Source organism: Seriola aureovittata, chromosome 10 (genome assembly GCF_021018895.1).
Source record: "Seriola aureovittata isolate HTS-2021-v1 ecotype China chromosome 10, ASM2101889v1, whole genome shotgun sequence".
In the NCBI taxonomy this organism is placed as follows: domain Eukaryota; kingdom Metazoa; phylum Chordata; class Actinopteri; order Carangiformes; family Carangidae; genus Seriola; species Seriola aureovittata.
In genome coordinates, this window is record NC_079373.1 from 6,995,236 (window position 1) to 7,015,406 (window position 20,171).

Genomic DNA, 20,171 nt, shown 5'->3' on the forward strand with positions numbered 1-20,171 from the left:
ACCGTGCTGCATCATCTCACTCTTCATGCCGGAGGAAATGCCTGTATCCAAATCCGCCTTTTATCACCATAAAAATATTTCTAAAGTGCGACCATTTCTCTCTCTGGGTGACACAGAAAAACTGATGCATGCTTTTATATCCAGCAGACTGTATTACTGTAATGCTCTCCTATCTGGTTCTACCGAAAAAATGGTATAAATCAGCAACAGCTGATTCAGGACTCTGCTTGACCAGGGCCAGAAGGAGAGAACACATTACACCTGTTTTAAAGACTTTACGGTCTTGGTCTTAGTTTCTGTATTGAGTTTAAAAATTCTTTTACTTGTTTTTAAAGTACTTTGTGGTCTTGCACCGGCATATACAGTATGTATCACATGTTTACATTCTATGAACAAGTACAGCTCCTTAGGTCCTCTGGCACGAGTCTGTTAGTTGTTGAGAAGTGCGAGACCTTTATGTTGCGAGCCGAGGACCTGAGAGCAGCCGGAAGTGTTGACATCTTTAAACGTAAACTCAAAACGTACCTTTTCAGTCTGGCTTTTAATGTAGTATGGTTTTCAGTCAATTTATTTTATTCACTTATTTTATTGTATCTATGTATCTTATAATTAATATTCTGATATGTTTTTTTGTCTGTTTCTTAATTTTTCAAAATCTATTTTGCCGTATCTCATTGTCAGTTTTATTACTTGATTTGTCCTCTTTCTCATCAGTCATCTGTGAAGCACTTTGAGCTGCACTAACCTGTATGGAAGATGCTATACAATTGATTGATTGAAATTCTAACAAGACCACGTCTTTCACCTGGATTCTGTTGGTTTCTCTCTCTTACGAAATAAAAAGCAGCTGTTGTTCATTCTGAACTCAGAAGCATCAAGTGTGTACAGCTAACTCTCCTTCATACTACGTCTGCTCTACGCAGGCTCCAAAACCACCAGCAGTAACCTTAATTACAGAAAACAGATTCCATTACTGTCAGAGAAGACAATTTAGACAACACCTCTCCTTGTTACAAGACGGCCTCGGGCTAATAATGTAATTCTCCGTTTTAAACCTTGCTCTCCTGTGAAATACATGAGGACTAATTACAATAGTATTTTCATTCCTCGAGCAGGGTTAAGCCCTTGATCTCTGTCTTATTATGATCTGTGGTTTGAAGAAACATAGCTTCACAGTATCACTGCTCACAGGCTACAGCTGACTCAATAATGATGCTGCAAGCTTATGGTTACACCCATGAGCGGCACAGAGGTGGTAATCCCTACAACTTAACATGTTCACTTGTTATTTCTGTGTGTTTATGTGTTTTAAAGGCATGAAGTCATTGATTACACATGAAATGAAAGACAGGAAGGTGAACTTTTAAAGCCAGTGTGGTAACAGGACTTACTAAGTGGCCTTTGCGCTGCCCTGGACACTGACGGTCATGAGGGGTATCCAGGTACCTCGGTATTCAAATGCAGCCTGGGTGGTCAGGTTGCCACTGACTCCTCCTGTCCCCGGGCCGCCCTGTGCTGTGCCCTGGGCCCCTGACCCTGAGCCACCTGAACATAAAGTCAGAGAGGAGTAGGGAGGGAGAAAAGTGAATGAAACAAGTCAAATAGATGGAGTGGAATCAAGCACAGGATAAAAAAAAAAATACACTCATTCTCATGACTACTTGAACCTGTACATCAAATGAGTTAATTTTGAGTAGATTTCCTTTTCAAACAGAATATGTGTTAGATATCATATTTTTAAATACATCTCCATTAATTTCTTATCAACATCTGAATTTCAGGTGCATCTGAACATATTTCCTTGAGAGCTGCAGAACATTTATAGCTGAATATTCTGCATCTTTTCACAGCTTCAGGAATTCTGAAGGCTGAATAAAAGAGAAGACTTAACAATGTATTAGAAACACACTGATTACTGTGCCACAGTATTGTAGAGGTCAAAACAAGGACCTGAATACTAATCAGTGAACTGACCAGCAGGTGCACTGACGGCAGCAATGTTGCCCGCATTAGGGACGATGAAGAGGGACTGGATGAAGGACCCCAGGGCGTTGACGATGTCTCTGAATACCTTAGTGGAGTGCTGCTTCATGTCGTATGACTGGCAGAAAGAACTGGAAAAAGGAAAACAACACAGATGAAACAGTGAAGAACTACACTGTGAAACCTGTAATGTCAGACTTGGCTCAGTGTGCATCAGGTTCACTTTGCAGCTTTTAGGCCTCAGCAGTACATATTAGCTGGTAGCGTGCTAATATGCTAACTATTATTTATTTGTGAACATGCAAATATTGTCCTCATCTCATGGAACCGTGAATGTCTTATCTATAAAGTGTTGAGACATTTCACTCTGCGACAAAGAGATCAACAGATGTGTCAACGCTACTCCTAGAACAGTGCTGGTGGCACCAAACTATTTCATAGCCTGTTGACAGCACAGACAGTAGACGTATTAAAAGCTGAGATTGCTATAATAAAGATAGCTTATGTTATTTAAATGATATTGCAGAGAGTGTGGGTTTCTTTTCTTGCTCAGCTTGACCTCTGTTGTTGTATCTTGAGGTAGATAAATCAGCTGTTGCAGAAACATTTAGCTGTCATGAGCAGATACATTACACTGTTTGGCTGCGAAGTGAATAGCCATTGAAGAAGAGGCACGAAATCCAGACTTTGTTCACTCAATGCAGCTGCAGAATATGAGTTCATGTTTAACTAAGACAGTTTTGGGACACATCAACTAAAATGTATTTTAGTTACTGAGTTTTTTAGTAGACCTTAACATTCCTTACCGTAATAAATGTGGCTGCACACATAACCTGTGCACTGATTCTACAGCCACTGCTCTCAGCCACTGTGGCTTCTCCCCATCCAGAAACTTCACTAGCAGAGACAAGAAGATCTCGCACTCTGTCACCTGCAAGACAATCAAACACGTATCAGAATGGGACAGAATTATTGCCCACTAAAGTAAAGAGTGACTGTCCTGGCTTTGACGAAGCTATACTGTGGCTCAACACGCTTCTTGATGAAAAGACAAATTTCCATCTCAAGGATTGATAGAATATCACTAAATAAAAACAGATGCAATGGTAAATTACTCAGATGCAGCTAAGCTCATGAAAGCACCTGGAGCAGAACTAAGACAATAGTGCGACTACGCTAATCCAATGCTAATCAGACCAAATCAATTAGGTGCATCAGTTCTGAGCTGTAGAAAATCCCTCGCTCATAAAACATCCATCAGACAACAGCTCTGGCCAGTCGACCATCGCTGCCAGATCAGTTCCTCACCAGTAAGCTGTAGAAGTGCTTGATGAGGACTGACACCACACGCAGCAGCCTCATGCAGATGGGAAAGTAAGGTTTCTCCACAGGGGCAGGTGAGGCGGAGCTGCTGCTGCCCTGCCGGAACTTGATGTTGGGGGAGAAGAGCTTGATGACGAGTGGACACACCCGTTCCTTCAGCAGGAAACTGAACTCCTGGTGCTGTGGGGAATAGAGAGAGGGAGAGGTACGCTGGGATCAGATCAAGTGTGAGATACGAAGACATACAACTTGTTACAGAGCATTTGTCTCACTGCACATCGTCTGATGTTAAGATAAAATAAAATCAACAGGAGGTGGGCAAAAAATTAAGAGGAAGTGTTGTTTTGGTCTTTGTTTTCCAGGTCAAAGTTTTCTGTTATTTTGCAACCGTACTTTCTGTAAATTCTCTGTCTTATAAGAGTCCACTACATCTGCCATAAACATGTTAGAATGGATGCACCTGTAGGAATACTCCAGGAAAATCATTAAGAACAGACTCCAGAAGCTCCAGGCCAAATGTCCGAGTCATCTCTGTCATCCCCACCAGCCAGTAGGGGGCATCAGCGTTAACCAGCTGGCACAAGTCCTGCAGAGAGGCACAGAACGGCATTCAAAACAATGGAGTGTTATGTCTCACACTCATCACAGCGGTTGGAACAGAGCAGTCACTGAGCTCTGCTGCGGGAAGACAAGGAAGAAAAGCCCAGTATGGCCGAGGAATGAAAAGGGACCTTTGAATAACTTCTTGCAAATTTAATTTAACAGCAGAGATGAAATAAATTACAAACTTGTTTCAACTAACTCGAGGTTAAACGGCTGACATTATCATTAATTTGCAGTTGTGGGGACTATTCCGATCTTGTCTCTAGTCCTAAAATGATGACATCATGAGCCACGTTTCAAAGCCAGCTTGGCCTAAAGGGTTTCACTGGAGGCCAATAAGAAGTCTGTGGAAGGCTGCCGCCCCCTGGTGGACTTACCTGGAACAGCATGTATGCATCTTTTGCACTGGGCCTCAGAGTACTAACAGAACGCCTGTTGGTGTTTCCCTGGACAGGAGGAGGCTGCTCCACAATGCCTGGGGGGTGGGGGGGTGGGAATCATAACTTTAGCCAACTAAACAATTCATTGACAGAAAAATAAGTTAATCAACAGAGTAAGTGTTAGCTCAGATAAGGGATGTTACTTTAGTGTATTAATGTATACAACTCCCACTCCCTATCAGAGATTTTATTTTAAGTTCCACACAGATCATTAATGTTCTCCACTGCTTCGCTTTTAAATGTTCCTTACGTGTCCAATAAAAGTACCAGTGAGGCTGCTTTTTGTTTTTATGCCCCTAAACTGTGGAACACACTGCCTCTGGATATAGAACAGCGAGCTCTCTTGGCATTTTTAAACAAAAATTAAAGAAATATCTTTTTAATCTCACTTTTTAATTTGGAGTAATGTTAATTCAGAATAATGTTATTGCTTTTGCTTCAGTTTTTAACGACTTATCATTGGGTTTCATCACTTTTGTCCCTCTTCTTCATTTTACTGTTTTATTGTGGTAAATCTTTAATCTGCACATTTTTTTCTTTTTGTGTGTGTTATTTTAATCCTGCTCTGTGAAGAACTTTGGACTACATGTTTGTATGAGAGGTGCTATATGAATAAAAGTTGAGTTGAGTAAAAAAAAACAAAAAAAAACAAAACACTCATGTTTCCTTGTATGCTGACGGACTCTGGATGTCTTTATATTTTATATTATATCAAAATTACCTTAGAAGTAAGAACTTAACTCCTATTGGCTGCCGATATACTTAATAGTCTCTATGTAGATGAGCTCCGGACATCTTAAGTCCCATGAATCTTAAATGCTAGAAAAACGAAATGAAATCAAACTTCACATTTCATCCCCCTTCTCAATTTCACCCAAATAGCAGCAACACGTTCTGACCTTTGAAACGCTCATCCTCAGCCACCATCCTCTCAAACACCACAGTGACAACCTGTCTGACAGTGGCGGCCGCTGTGTTGTTGGTGATGTTGTCCTTAGTGAAGTGAAGACGGAAACACAGCACGATGGCCTGGGCAGGGGTGAAACATAAAAAGTATTATGCTGCATATGCAGATATAAACACTGCAACAAGAACAGTGTGAGCAGAGTGGGACAGTTTGATGGACCATATAATTTGGCACTGTGTACACTCTGGAGCAAGGATGCCACAAATCTGAACTGTTGGGTACAATAAAACATTACAGCCATAATTTAATAATAGATGTTGGATGACTTGCTCAGAAAAAGTAGGTTATATGGATACCTGCAAAGTTTTGAGTCCTGATGTGCAGTATGTAGGTATATATACGGTAAATAAACAGTTTGTGTGATACAAAAGTGTGTTGGCCGTGCACCTTGGAAAGTACTTCATCATGTACAACAGTGTTGGTGGTCAGCAGGACGAGGACCGTCTGTAAAAGTTTCAGCTCCTCCAAACCGTTTTCCATCAGCTGCCACAACATGTTGATGATGTTCCCCGCAGCTGCCTGTTATCGTACACACAAACACCTTCAATTACAATACACAGGCACTTATAGTTCGACTTCAGGAGGCAGTATCAGAGTCACTAGCTTGTAACAGACAGAAACATGAGGTCAATACAGCCCTAAAATCATAGACAGGCACACAAAAAAAAACAAAAAAAAAAAACCGCACACTTGTGGGACCAGCTGGTGCTGCCTGCTGAGGGGTCACAACACCATTGAGTTCAATAACACCAGATCTAGCTGCCAGTTAATGTTATGTCACTTGATGCTGACTGTATGTGACACTGCATGTCCTTTCTTGGGTCAAGCTGTCCAAAATATAACTACTCATCACGAATCCCCTCGGAGCTGCTCTTACATGGACTAACAGGCTGGAGTCACAGGAGGACTCTTTATTTAAAAACTACAACAACAAAAAAGACTTACTAGGACTGCAACTAATAATTACTTTATTAAAGATCAATCTGTCAATTGTATTTTTAACACTAATAAATAATCATTGAGTCTATAAAATATAACAAAAAATAGCTTGAAGTCTAACAAACAGTCCAAACCCAAAATATAATAAATTTACAAAGATATAACACAAACAAAATAATTTCTCACATTTGAGAAGCTGGAGCAAATGCTTGGTATTTTTGATAGTTAAATGACTTTAACAATTGATTTTCAAATTATTTATCAAGTGCTATTCATTTCAGCTCTAAATCCACAGCTTCATTCAGGATAGTGCAGGATTTGACATGGCCACTCCCAAATATTTTACTCTGTAGTTCAGGAGCATACAACTGGCATTGTAGAAATGTTTTCATTACAGATGCTGATGCCCAGATTGGGAAAAGTTGACAGTCCCGTTTAGCGCATCAGCAGAAGCCCTCATAGTGTCTGTTCTGTCCTTTTTACAACAATTTCTTTCAGTGCATTTGAACAGAGCCTTCTCCTTCCCCAAGGAAACAAAGTGACATTAACTTTCACCAAATTCTCTCTCCAAGACAAAGTGTCTGAAATGGGGCTCTCCGGTGACACCTTCAGAATAAAGGTAGTCTGGCTGTGTTGTGTGAGGCCCTAGGTGGCTTTGAAACCCTGCAGCTCAGAGGTGCTGATGAGATAGAGTGCTGCTGGCAGAGAAGAACAGAGGATTTACAATGTTCAATGGATCAGAAAATGTGTGTGTTATAGAATATGTGAAGTGGGTGTCCTAGTTGTCCCAGATTTGCTAGATGTTTGTTGAGTGCACCGGTGAGATAACGAACCCCTCAAAGACAAGGATAAAGAACTCTTGCAGAGGATATAAAAAAAGACACAAAGACAAAATGCTATATTAAAGGAAAAGACTTCCCCCAAACTTCAGACTCACTCACAAAATCTGCCTCACACACTTGTGTTGAGCTTGTATTTTTCGCAGTCAGTATCTTTAAGCTGTGAAGATATGCAGCTGTATAAATTGATGTGGATTCATGTTGAACTAATTAGTGGACAATTAACATCAGCAATTTTTAAAATCATATTCATTTATAAAGCAGCTGGTTGCAGCTTCACAAATGTGAGGATTTTCTGCTTTTCTATCATTTTTAATCGATTATCAGACCAATGTGCAGATGTCGCACTGGGCTCTGGGAAACTGGGATGTGCCTTTTATTTAAAGCATTTTCTGATATGATGTACAGCAGTTTATTGACTAGTTAACAAACAACAGATGAATTAATGATAATTAGTCACAACCCAAATGTACCAATAATATATAATAATAATATCATAATATGGTCTGAAAAGAGGAGAAATGTGGATTAAAAAGTTAATCACAATTACACCGGGTCGCCTGTCATGTCACACTTCTCTTGTGAGAGGATTTATTCCGGTAGGGTAGAGCACTTACTCTCTGCAACCAAAGGCAGAAGCTTTGAAACCTATGTTAGGCTAATCAAATAAACACCTGAAATAAAAATGTAGAAAGCACGGGATGACTCAATAAGGTTTTAATAACAGGTTGTTTTATTTTTTTTTTTAACCGTGTATTAAATAGGCAGTAGTGCTGCAGCTCCGGGGTACCGGCTTTGAAACAGCTGTGATCTCAGGTCTGACTCCAGCTGGGTTATTTAAAAGGTTCAAAAACCTCTTAACTCTTCACATGAGCTCATATTAAACTATATTCATGTGAAAGGAATTCATACAGTGGCTCATTTCCTGCGACTGATACCTTGTTACACCTACTCCTTCAGGGCTGTTTAACTGCCATTGCACAAATAGATCACATGAGACTACTGGAGCATCCTCGTCATAGTTTTTCCAGGCCAGTGGTTTCCTCAAATACAGAAACTGTAGACGGCTCCTTGAAAATGTAATAGGACTAAAAGGATGGACATCAACTGCAAGACAAAATGAGTAGTGGAAGAGGAAAGGAGGTGTTGGTGCCTTTCAGATGTAGCCACCAGTGACAGGAGTAAATTCAGATTGACCATTCTAATGTTTACCTTGCCTGATTGGGTATTGATGAGTTGCATTGGTTCCTGTATTGATCGGAATGAATTAAGCTCAGGATATCAGAAAGGATGTGCCTGGGGTTGTATGTGACCTTAAATTTGCAGGTATATGTGCACTGAATGTACAATATCTTAAAGGTTAGGGTCAGAGTTACATTGAGGTCCATCAATATGCACTTATTTGGTCGTTTACGAGATAATTAGTACAATTAACAGCAGGAAAACAGTGGTCCTGTGTTAACTGTGACAATTGATAAGATACAAACAACGCTAATCTTTGATACAGACTAAGCTGAGATGCCAGGGGAAAAAGAAAAATCTACCTAAAGTGAGTCATGTATTGTATTACCTCAAGCCCACTTTTCTCTAAGCTTCAGAGATGTATTTTCTTTATGACAAAACTGGAGAAACATGATGACTGACTTGGCTCTCTTCAAGACGATAATAACCAGGTTAGACAATGATATTCTGACATAAGCTTTAGCTACACATTTTAGTTCTATAAGATTTCTATAGTATTTTTATAAAAACTAACATTAAGAACTAGAAAGGCACCCAGTAGAGCGTGTATCTCCACCAAGGCCAAACAATCCTTCACATCCTTTGTTCAAGTACAGCTTTATTTATTTATTGTCTTTAATCCTTACGCAAGGCACTTGTATGGTTTCACTACCTGCTGTTGGAAATTATGAGGTCAGCATTATACAAGTCATACAGCTCCACAGCTTGCATGAATTGCCTCATGTCTATGTCGCAATTGTGTAATTTTATTAGTTGCATGTTGAAATACTGATGTAAGTTTTTTTAAATGCTGCTGCTGCCACATGTACTGTTACTCTGTGTGTAATTCTATTTCAGCATTTTCTTATTATCTGGGTCTGCGCCAAATTGTAAAAAACTCATAGATCTTAACACCATACACGTTTCTGATTTGTTGTTGTTTTTTACATCTAGATCCAAACATTATTTCCTGAGAAATTGACTAAATTGTTGAAAAAGGAAATTCATAAAGAATTCCTGGATCCACCCCTTTCATTGGATTCAGCCCAACATTTAATGGATTCTTCCATGGCCTAAGCCCCATCCCTCCACCAAGTTTAATGTAAATCAGTTCAGTACTTTTTGGCGTAATTCTCCTGACAATAAACAAACAAACAAACAAACCAACAAACAGACGTGTAAAAACAACCTCCTTGGTGAAGGTAATAACATGCATCAAGACAGGCCTAAAAATGTGTTATATTTCCCCTTAGACAACTGCATTTTATTAATTAATCATATTTTTCACCGTATTCTTATTTCATTAGGCTTGTAATTTCAAAATACCAGGGTCGCTCATTGTCCTCACCTCAGACACCACCTCATGGGACATAAGTCTCTGGATGGCAGCCAGACACAGCTGGGTGATCTTTGGCTCTTTGGTGCCACAGCCCATCAGAAAAGGCTGCACGACCTCTGAGCTGTTCTCCTTCAGAGCTGCAGGAAAAGGACACAGATAATGCTGAATGTCATTTTTCCTTTTTATTTTTATAGCACAAATACAGCGTACAAATACATTTTGGGAATCGCACATTTCGTTTCAGTATATAAAGGGAAGCGCAGATGCTGTCATTTGATTTACCTAAATTTAAAAAAAATGAATGCAACATATGAAAATGCTTTTCCAAAACACAGAATGGCATTTTAAGAATCCAAACTTCTAAAGTCTTAAGTTTTTTTGCCTTTTGACTGATTTAAAATCAATATGAATATCAAACACTGGTGCTGAAGAGGAAGGGACGGAGAACAAAACCCTTACTAAAGCATAGATAAAGTGGTCAGAATTGCAGTGTAGCATAAGAGCAAAAACAAGAACAAGTTTCACTGAGCTTTTTGTAACATCTCATTACTGTCACAACTAGTTAACCTATACTGGAAGTAAATATGAACGAACTCTGCAGCAGTGAGTTACTGTACAGTTCACAGCTACAGAGGGGCAGTTGGAGCTACACAGCCATCAGTGGAACTCGGAAAATGTTGACTATGTGTCAACTCTGCAAATGTCACAAAAAGTGTTGTGCTGACACAATTTACTATTCAAGTGAAGAGGGACCAGACGCATTTGAAATTTCTCTGTAGAGAATTCAGAAGATACGGATGTCAAATCAATCAATACGATTTACAACAAAAGCTGAGGGATGAGCACTAATCTACATTTGTATGAAGGTTTCCTTTATCTTACTGTACACTGGGTGAGCGAGCAGTATGCCAGCAATATATTTTTTGGAGGAATCAATGGTCATGTGTTGTACAATGCATATGATTTATCACAGTAACAAAAATCAAACAGAATACAGTGAATGATGTCATTCTGTATGTCTCTTGTTTATGTGAATACAAACACATAACCATTATTGTTGGCTTGATTATTTAAATTCATATGGAATAGTGCACATTTATCAACATTTACACTGAGAAATTGTGCACATATACTAGAGTTAGTGTTTAAAACAGCAAAGTCGCACCTGTATTCTAAAGCCAAATATAACCACTATCAGGAGTATCAAGAATAATCTTATTGACATGATCAAATTCTATTTAAATAACTCAAATATATACAATATTTTGAGGGGGAATTCATAAGAATTCATCATTTTCAAATCAGAGTGAAGTGCACCCTCTGACAAAGTGGCAACCAGATCTCTCAATTGTGGTTGACTACCACACCTCTCACTTTCTCACTTACCTGCCAGAATGTCTGTGTTCCTGGCTGCAATGGTCTTAATCTTCACAATGCCAGACTCTGCGGCCTGGCGGGGGGTAAAAAAGAGAGAGGAGACATTCAGGGTTAACACTGGATGTAATGTGTATCAAAAGGTTCTGATGGTGCAGCACCGCTGAGCTACTGGTAGTGGACAAAATTTCTTGTAATGATGGCCACAGGGGAGAAACGGGAAGGACAGAATCAGGACTGATAAATCTGCTAAGAAAGGGCTTCAACTTGAGAGGGATGTGCTAGTAGAATGTGATTTCCCCAGTGAGGTGTCTGGCAGGGACGAGATGCTAAGAATTAGAAAGCGGGAAGGAGGGATGTCAAAAGAGAGAAAGGGGTGGGAGGAGGGGATGACATGGAGACAAGTGAGAGAAACACAGACTCTGAGCATTTACCAGTCAAAACAGAAGCTGTTCTTATCATCTTTCTGCAACAACATCCAAGTCACCGCAAACCTGTCAAGATCCCTCCAACCTCAGTTCAGCTCAGTTCAGTCATTTTAGTCATTTTATCATCCCAGATGAGAAACTTGGCTTGCAGTCAGGTGCACGAGTTAAAGACAACAGCACAGTACAAAAAGAAAACACAAATACAGGAAGCACATAATTGTTCCCAAAAATGTCTCCCATAACCTCTTCTCCTTCTCTCCCCAGCATTCCTCCCCACCACTACTCCCTCTCACCCTGTCTAGGCTTGAGCAATATCTAAAATTCAATATCTTGATAAAAAAGTCCAGCCCAAATATCATGATATACCAGTATCAATATATAATATTACCATAAAAAAACACCACTTTTCATAATGTAAATAATAACCTATCTAAAAGATGCTATGTGCAAATGTATCTGCAGACAACAACTGTACAGATGCAGACTGAAAAACAACAATATATAATATCTTTTTGGCATCTAACTGAATGAAGCACCTGGTGATGAAAGGCAGTCACCAGGAATTAAGTAAAGCCAGCATTCACTCTGTTTTTGTCACTGCCTTGCCCTGCCAGATATTTAGCTATTCTGCTTTTTCATGTAACGCTTCTCACCACTGTAGATGTGACTTCTTTGCAAAAATGTAATCCATTTATTATTTTATTCTAGAAAAATAGCCACATATTGCGGCCTTTGATCCCAACAACAGGTAAACCACCAACATCAGCAGTAGCAGCAACATCCTCAGCGAATGGGCATACATTTTTCATGCAGCCGGCCGCTGCATTTCTGACTACATCCCAAGCATGAGCTACACATAATCGGAGTCTCAACTCTATTCTCAAAGCATCCATTATCATATAAAATGTCCGCAGTCACGGAGATAGAGCATAAACTAAATAATTTCAGATAATAAGCCTTTTTATCATAAAGACCACTAAGTGACCATTTACAGCTCAACATGATGAAAACAAAGCAGCAAGCCATTCCACCCCTCCCCTTCTCTGCATTCACAAGATGAAAGTATAAATAACTGTAAATAAGTCATGTCACTTTGGATTGAAAAGTCTTGATGTGGAGAAATGCTGCAACTGCTCTTTACATCAGAGTGGCTGAGGTATTTGGCCGACAACATGACTGTATCACTTTAACACGTCATTTGAACAGCCACAAGGTCGAGCCACTGTGGAAGTCAACAATTCATAACCTGCTGAATCGTCGGTTACCAAGCAACCACTTGTGAGTGGGGCTGGGCTGTTTCATACAAACTGTGAACTGGCCTATTACCATGCAGGTCCTTAAAAAGTTAATCTTCAAAAAAATGCTAGGCTCCCTCTTCTCCTTTGTTCCTCACACACAGAGCCAGAGTTCATTACAGGGCAATGAGGGCAACGTAGACAGCTTATCTGTCACAAATAACTACAACCCTGCCGTGGCTACTCTCAATACTCCCAGAGGCTGAGACAATAATATACTGTAGCTATGAAGGATAACTGAAAAGCAAAGTGGCAGAAAGGCAAAGTCTGGGAGAGTCTGGTTGAGTTTTTTTTTTTAAAGAAATAAAGAACTGAAACAATACCTCCTGTTAAAGCTTGGGAAATGTTTTCTCTGGCTTTGTATTGCTCATTTAAATTTAGATTAAAGTTAAAGCTGCAGTCTGATGAGTTTAGAGCTGCAACAATTCACCAATTACATGATTTGTCAATCAACAGAAAATTAAAAGTCAACAATTCTGATAATTCTGAATTATCTAAGTCATTTATTGAGGAAAAATGATAAACATTAGCCACTGAGATTTGCTGCTTTTGTTAGTTCATTGTAAAATAAATATCTTTGGGTTTTGAACTGCTAGTCAGATTATTTGGAGAAATCACTCTCAGCTCTGGGAACTGCTGGTTTTCAAACCTGTGATGCTCTACCAATGCACATATACCACAACATAACATCTCCAAAGTGTGCAACAGCTGTCAGTACAGTCAACTAAAATGAGTCATCCAGAAATTTTGCAGCCTGTCTCTCCAGGGGATTGCGAAAGATGCATGTTTTCTCCAATTGCCATGTTATAAATAGTGTTTCAAGTGCCCTTGAGTCTGACAACAGCCTTCTTTATACTTATCAAAAGCCCTCGGCTTTGCCAAAGTAGCCATGTATGTTTATGTCCGGTCTCCACATGTACAATAAGACTGTATTGAGTACTGAGGAGATTGTTGGCCCTGAGTATGCTGTTAAATGAGGTAGGGAGGTGATTTAAAAAGGAGCCTCTTTGATTCGCTGAAACCTCTGAGAAACTGTGAGTCAGTCCAATAAGAGGAAAACCAGGAAACCAATAAATGCCTTTAATTAGAAGCAGAGTGTTTGGGTTTCCTTTCCTTTCAGTCTCGAGTGGAGCCACATGCTCCATCTTGGAGCCAATGACAATGAATCGCTGCAGGTTTTGTGCACAAAACGTTATCAATCTACGCAATGAAAATTCATCTTGGTCTACTGGCTGACAGAATCCAAGGATGACTGAAAACAGTGAAATCTCTCTTTTTGCATGTCAACACATTTTCCACCCACTTCCTCATAGAAAGTGCTGTTTAAGCTTTCTGTTGTAGTATATAAGTATAGACCTTACTTCTCTCTGTCAGCATTGTGAAGTCACCACCATGCGGAGGGAAATACCACTGGCCTGATGATGTCATTGTGAGAGAGTGTAGAACGTGGGTGGCTACAGCATTATCAAGGTTGAATGACAATTATTTTGTTTGCATTCAACAGCCACATAAACAGTGACGTGTAGCCACTGGCATGTTAACCTCAATGCTCTCTGTAGCTGAATGTTAACAAACTAATGCTTTTACCAAGATTAAAGTCCTATTGCATCTTTAAAGTCTCTCAGGATGCACTCACTACTGCTTGGCATTACACCTCAATACCGTACCAACCATTATGTATCCATAGAATCAGGTATCAAAAGTTTGTTTACTTAAAGTCTGATTTGATATTTCTTGATCTAGATTATAACTGCGCACAATGGATTTTAGTGCATTTGAGAGAACTGACATGCATACAGTACATTTAGTACATCTAGTATAAGACAGATAGTTTGATCATTTAGGTCTTCTGATTAATCACTGGAGTATTTTCCACAGTAATATTTCATAATTTCACAAATGCACATAATTCACTCGCAGGAATGACTGCGGTGGGATCAGTACAGAACATAAACAATACTGGACAAAAGTCCGTACACCCCCTGGATACTAGCAACATTAAATATTAAGACTCCGCTGAACAACCGATGTCAGGACCAGGCTGCATGAGGAAGTGCTCAATAGTTTCAGTTCTTCTCCAAAGCCTTTTTTTTTGTGTGGAGATCCTCAAAGCGGAACTGACCCACGTCTCAGTGCCAGCTCATTTCTTTGCAAAGCAACATTAGTAAAGCTCATCACAGATTGACTTCCTTAGAAAAACATTGTGAGAACTCAGCAGTTTTATGGAACTGACTTAGCATATTATAGAAAAGGCTTATTCAGTTAGAGCATCAGTGCAGTAGTCCCACTTCACTTAATCCTCACTTCATGTTGCTTGTTATTTTGTCTCTGTGCAGCGTACATGACCTGTCTAGCAAATGAGTTATGCTAAGTGAGCCATACAAAGGTTGCTCATAATGCTTCCATTAATTCTGCAGGTTTTCCCAAGAAGAAAAGCAGCCACATTTCACTGCGAGTTACATACAGGTGACAGCACCTGACTCATCCACGGAAAGAGTGGAGGGCTGGATGCCTGATGTTTTTTTTTTTTTTTTACCTAAGCAAAAGCAATCAGAGCACAACAGACAGAAAAGCCCTTGTGGTTTCACTGACTGCTTCTCAATGAAAAACAGGTTCTGAGTGTGAAGCTATGATACAAAAAAAAAAAAAAAAAATCAGTGAGACTCTTCTTGGCCCCTCTTAATCCAGAGAAAGCACTGGCTGTGGTGCAATGTCACTGTGGGAGATGCACTGGGAAATAGGGGAGGAACTGGAATGAAGATTGGCCGGGAAATGAGGACAGGGCCTTCTTAATCTTCTTTCACAATAGGGATACAATGCTTTGGTATTAAGATTTGATCATTTACTATGAAGCACGAGTCACTTAAAAATGCCTAAGCAGCTAAACTAGTAAGTGCTGAAAATCTGGTTAAAACAAACAAAAAGGCAATCTTCCATAAAAATCATATTTTAGGAATGGAGGGAGAAAATGAGGACCACATTGGTGTGCTGCAACAGCCACTGAAATAATTTGAATTCAAACGACAGCCACTGGTACTCAGCTTGTTTGCTGCACGAAAACATCCCAGCAAATATAATCATGACAACCCAAATTGGAAAATGTTGTTCCAATCACAACACTATCAACCAGAGCGTGAGTGAGCTCAGGTAGTGGGGAACATCAAAGTAGCTCTCTGCACTCCTGTGATCCCTGAGGGAAAGATGCTGGTAAGGACCAGGAAACCTGGGTGATGATAAATCAATATTTGAAGGAGATGCTTCATAAGGCCCCTAGGCAAAGGCCAGCAAGCAGCCTTTGACGCGAGACCAGCTGTATGCTTTTTATGGTCCTCCTGTGTGACTGCCACACACCTCATTTTGAAGCATCCAGCATTCAAGTCAATGTATTGAATCTCTCTGCAGTGAGAGAAACCCAAAGGAACTGGATGCACTTGCTGAGGTATTTCTCTTTCTCATTTTAATGTTGTCTTTATCCAAGGTGAGACCAGAGGGAAAACAAACTAAGCTAGTGTAGCCTGATATGTATTTCCCCACTCAGCTGGTTGGCGCATATTTCCACAACCACAAAATCCCCACATACACTAGATCATTATATCTACTGACCTGCCTGACCACTGTTACATAGGCAAGCAAACAGTGAGTTAGCTATACCTGAGAATTACAGGGAATTAAGACAAAGAGGCTCTGGCCGAGATGATGTCAGTTGAATTACATTACTTTGGTTAGTACAAAGCTACACCCTGTGTGCACTTCAGTGAAATGAAATGATAGAATAGCATCCACACAATCAGGAAATGCAGCCTGGTCAAACTACCAACCAACAGCGAGTGAATGAAGGTCGTGTTTACCCAAAGTCGCATGTCACCAACCTCAAAATTGTATATCTATTTTTTTAGCATTTAAATTAAGGGTCAAATGACAATAAATTACATTTCAGATGTAAATGAACTCTGACCCAGCCCTAAAGACCAGTTGAAAGCAAAGCCCATAATAAGGAGGGGTGTGTCGTTAGGGGCAAAGTGGAGTCATAAAACTGGGTTGACTGTAGTCTTCTACATGTGACTTGGACAATACACATACACTGTGAAAGGCCCTGACATCACCATCCCCATACACTAATCTGTTCTCTACGCTCACTAACACATGATGTCATTAGAAATGTAACCAACACTGCTGCACAACGAAGCCAGTCACCAACCACAAACAGTAAGTCATTCCAAGGAATAAAAAAACCCCCAAAAAAAAACACTTGTATGAAATGGCTCTTGGCTGTGTCAATACAAGCACACTTGTTGTAAAAATCAAAAATCAATGCAACATGAGATCCTAAACACACCAATGTAGACAAAACAGAGGTCTTTTATAGCAAAAGTCAAAAACAATAAAGTTTCCTAAAATAGCTAACCTCAACTTTGTACTACGAAATTAATGCAATAACGCCATGATATTAGAATAAAATGTTAAAGAGCTAGATCTCACAAATCACAAAAAAGTATTCTCTCACTGGAGGTATCTGTTTCACCATGCTGATAGTTCTGGTTTTAGCTGTGAAGGTTCTGAGATATTCATCTCTAATTTCTGCAGCCACCCCCCCCCCCCCTACGATGAGGTTGAATGGAAATTTGTTTGAGGCACTCAAAACATTAGAAGATAACAGTAACATGTCTGGTGACAAATCCATGGCCATTCAGGATAATTCACAGACCTTGTGCACAAGTACATATAGTATATATGTATATTTTGTGATTTGAGTGTATTGACGCTTTGCAAAAGGTCATATATGGGGGATATTTTTTCAAAGTTTGCATGGCTGAACAACAGTACAGGACCACTCTCTTGCAGTAAGTGATTGCTTATAATTACTGATGTCCAAATGCAGATATTCATCAATATAAACTAAACCCATCATACATAATTTCAAACAGAACATTAAGCTTGTCTTAAAAGGTTGGTTCACCCAAATTAGAGAATAAATATCAATTCACTTATCTCTTGATTATAACCACAAAAAATGTATTTACTACCAATGGTAAGTGAGAAAAAGAAATTGGGTCGGGTTTTTTGCGATTTGAGTGAACGGACCCTTTAAATTACTTGACTTCCAAGTAATGTACAACAGATATGCCCAATGAATATGCCTGAATAAATAACCTAGCTATTGTGTAAATAGAACGTGAGTCAGCTGGGTTTATTTGGGTTACCCTCCACTATACGATTGCTTCAGATTAGAGCCATATTAATCTAATAGTGTGATACAGGCCATTCAAACACCTGTATATTCTTTGATTTGAACCACTGATTGGTATATTGGCCCAGCAGCTGTCACAACTTTTAATTTACCCGTACAGTATAAGGACAACTCAGTGTCCACATCCCACAACAGACCAGAGGCCCAGTGGTTTGTGTAGAAACAAACAAACTAATATGTGACATTTACATTGTTTCGGCTATAACAACAGATTCGCAAATTAAACTAATAGCTGAACACCAAGGTAACAGCTCAGTAGAGCTAACTAGCCGGCTAACCTCTTTGACTGGGGGGAATTTCTTCTTGCACTCCATGGACAGAGACCGCAGGTCCGTCTGCATGTTCTCCAGCAATTTCTTCACCGCTTCGGGACTGCTGGTCGACATTTTTGACGGCGCCTTCGACAGAAATCTCAAGAAACTTCAAACGATAAGGAATGCGGGAGCGCAGTCGCCCCCCCACCCATCCACAGCGGGAATATAATCCGTTGCTACTTTACTCGCCTCCCTTAGAAAAGAAAATAAAAACGCCGCGGTCCATTGACACAGTATCCCACTTCTCTGCTTTGGGCGCCCGTGCGCAGGAGAGCAGCGATGACACCGGCATATGTTCGTCTTCTTCACAGCACGTTGACATTAGATTCGTGAAGCAGCATCGTCCCCTTAGATTTATATTTCTTTAGACTGCCCACTAATCGAAGATATTTGCCAAATTGAGCAGTCTGCCATCAACGGCCGTCAGCTCCACTTTTTTTCCCACAATGCTTCGGTGGACAGTGACACGTCACTAGGACTTCCGTAAACAGTGACCGATTCAGAGTAATGACTACAGTGACCCCTGCTGGAAGAGCTTCAAACAGACGGATAACGACAGGCCACGTATGGACTGAGCTGCACCGTCACTGGTCCACATGCTCCGCCTAAAGGCCGGAGGAGGAGTTGCAGCCTTCAGCAGCTGCTTTTTATATTATTTCATTGTATAAATTATACAGTGGTGGAATGTATCTTACTCAAGTAGGCTATCTACTGATGTATGATTTTGATTTACAGCACTGTGCAAAAGTTTAAGTTTCAGATTCTTATTCATCAAACAGTATCATCAGGGACAAGGCTGGATTACCATCTTCTCCCCGAAAATACCCAAAAGCCCCAGATTTACTGCATATCATTTCTGTCTAGCCCATATAATTTGATTGATTGCAAATTTGTGTCCCCAGTCTTATAAAGGGTCTTGTACTCAAGTACAGAAATTGTTAAAATTGTGATTGTGTATTCATTCACTAACCAAACTGTGTGAAAATATTGCTTTTGACAAAATATGAATAAATAGCAGGGAGAAGTGGGTTGGCCAAGAGACACACGCTGCTGAAAAAAAAAATCTTACCTGCTTTCTTTGTCTGTTCATTTCAGCGCAGTGAAGAGCCTGAACGGGACAGATGAGCCATTGTATTTAGCAGATGACACTTGACTTGAAACTGTTTAGAAGTTGTATAAACATTCCTGACACAGTATTCAAATTAATGGAGTTCAAATTATCAGTTATCAATACAGATCATTGTCATTTGGGAAAATGTGGACGGTTGGTTTGGAGATCCGGCTCAGCTCAGGTTTCTGGGTATGAATGAAGTTTTTCTGCAGCTGCTGGTTCCAACCATGATCAACATTATGATGTCAGAGTTCTACAGCGATGATGTGATAACTGAACATTCTACATCATGTGTCATAGATCATTAAGGTTCTAACACAACTCTTCACGGCATTTTACAGCTCCCATCTTCATTTTCATTCATGAAGTTATGGTAAAAGCACTGTGGGAAAATATTGATATTATATTTTTGTTTAATGAGTTCAAGCATAGAAAAACACCAACATCTTTCTACTGGTAACATAAGTAATACCTATGTCCCACACAGTTCTTTCTATATTGATGTAAACCTACTCAAACTGAAGCTAAGACTTGACACTTCAATGTAGTATCCATTATTTATTCCAACCTGAATGTGCTGAAGTTCAGAGGCTGCAGAAATGTGTAAATGTGCAAATGGTCTTGACTGTATTTTTCAAACAGGTATGATCATAGCCATTGATTAAAAAGGCAATTTAAGAACATTTTCCTTTGACTTCAAGCTGTATTTCAGTGTAGTGTCAGATAATGGTTGGGTCATCCACAGAA

General features: G+C 39.8%; 1 protein-coding gene across 2 annotated transcripts in view; it reads right to left on the reverse strand.

Annotated features, from left to right (window-relative positions):
• mon2 (MON2 homolog, regulator of endosome-to-Golgi trafficking) overlaps positions 1-18,780 on the reverse strand; it is a 39,325-nt gene extending 20,545 nt beyond the window's left edge. For both annotated transcript variants that reach the window (XM_056386924.1, XM_056386923.1), the window contains exons 1-11: positions 18,278-18,780; positions 11,041-11,104; positions 9,664-9,791; positions 5,704-5,835; positions 5,249-5,378; positions 4,287-4,384; positions 3,767-3,892; positions 3,292-3,486; positions 2,790-2,914; positions 1,975-2,114; positions 1,392-1,545 (exon numbers count right to left, since the gene is read on the reverse strand). In XM_056386924.1, the coding sequence (XP_056242899.1) occupies positions 1,392-1,545; positions 1,975-2,114; positions 2,790-2,914; positions 3,292-3,486; positions 3,767-3,892; positions 4,287-4,384; positions 5,249-5,378; positions 5,704-5,835; positions 9,664-9,791; positions 11,041-11,104; positions 18,278-18,385 (1,400 nt within the window). In that variant the 5' untranslated portion in view covers positions 18,386-18,780. The remainder of the gene's footprint in view (positions 1-1,391; positions 1,546-1,974; positions 2,115-2,789; positions 2,915-3,291; positions 3,487-3,766; positions 3,893-4,286; positions 4,385-5,248; positions 5,379-5,703; positions 5,836-9,663; positions 9,792-11,040; positions 11,105-18,277) is intronic.
• Positions 18,781-20,171: the final 1,391 nt, after the last annotated feature.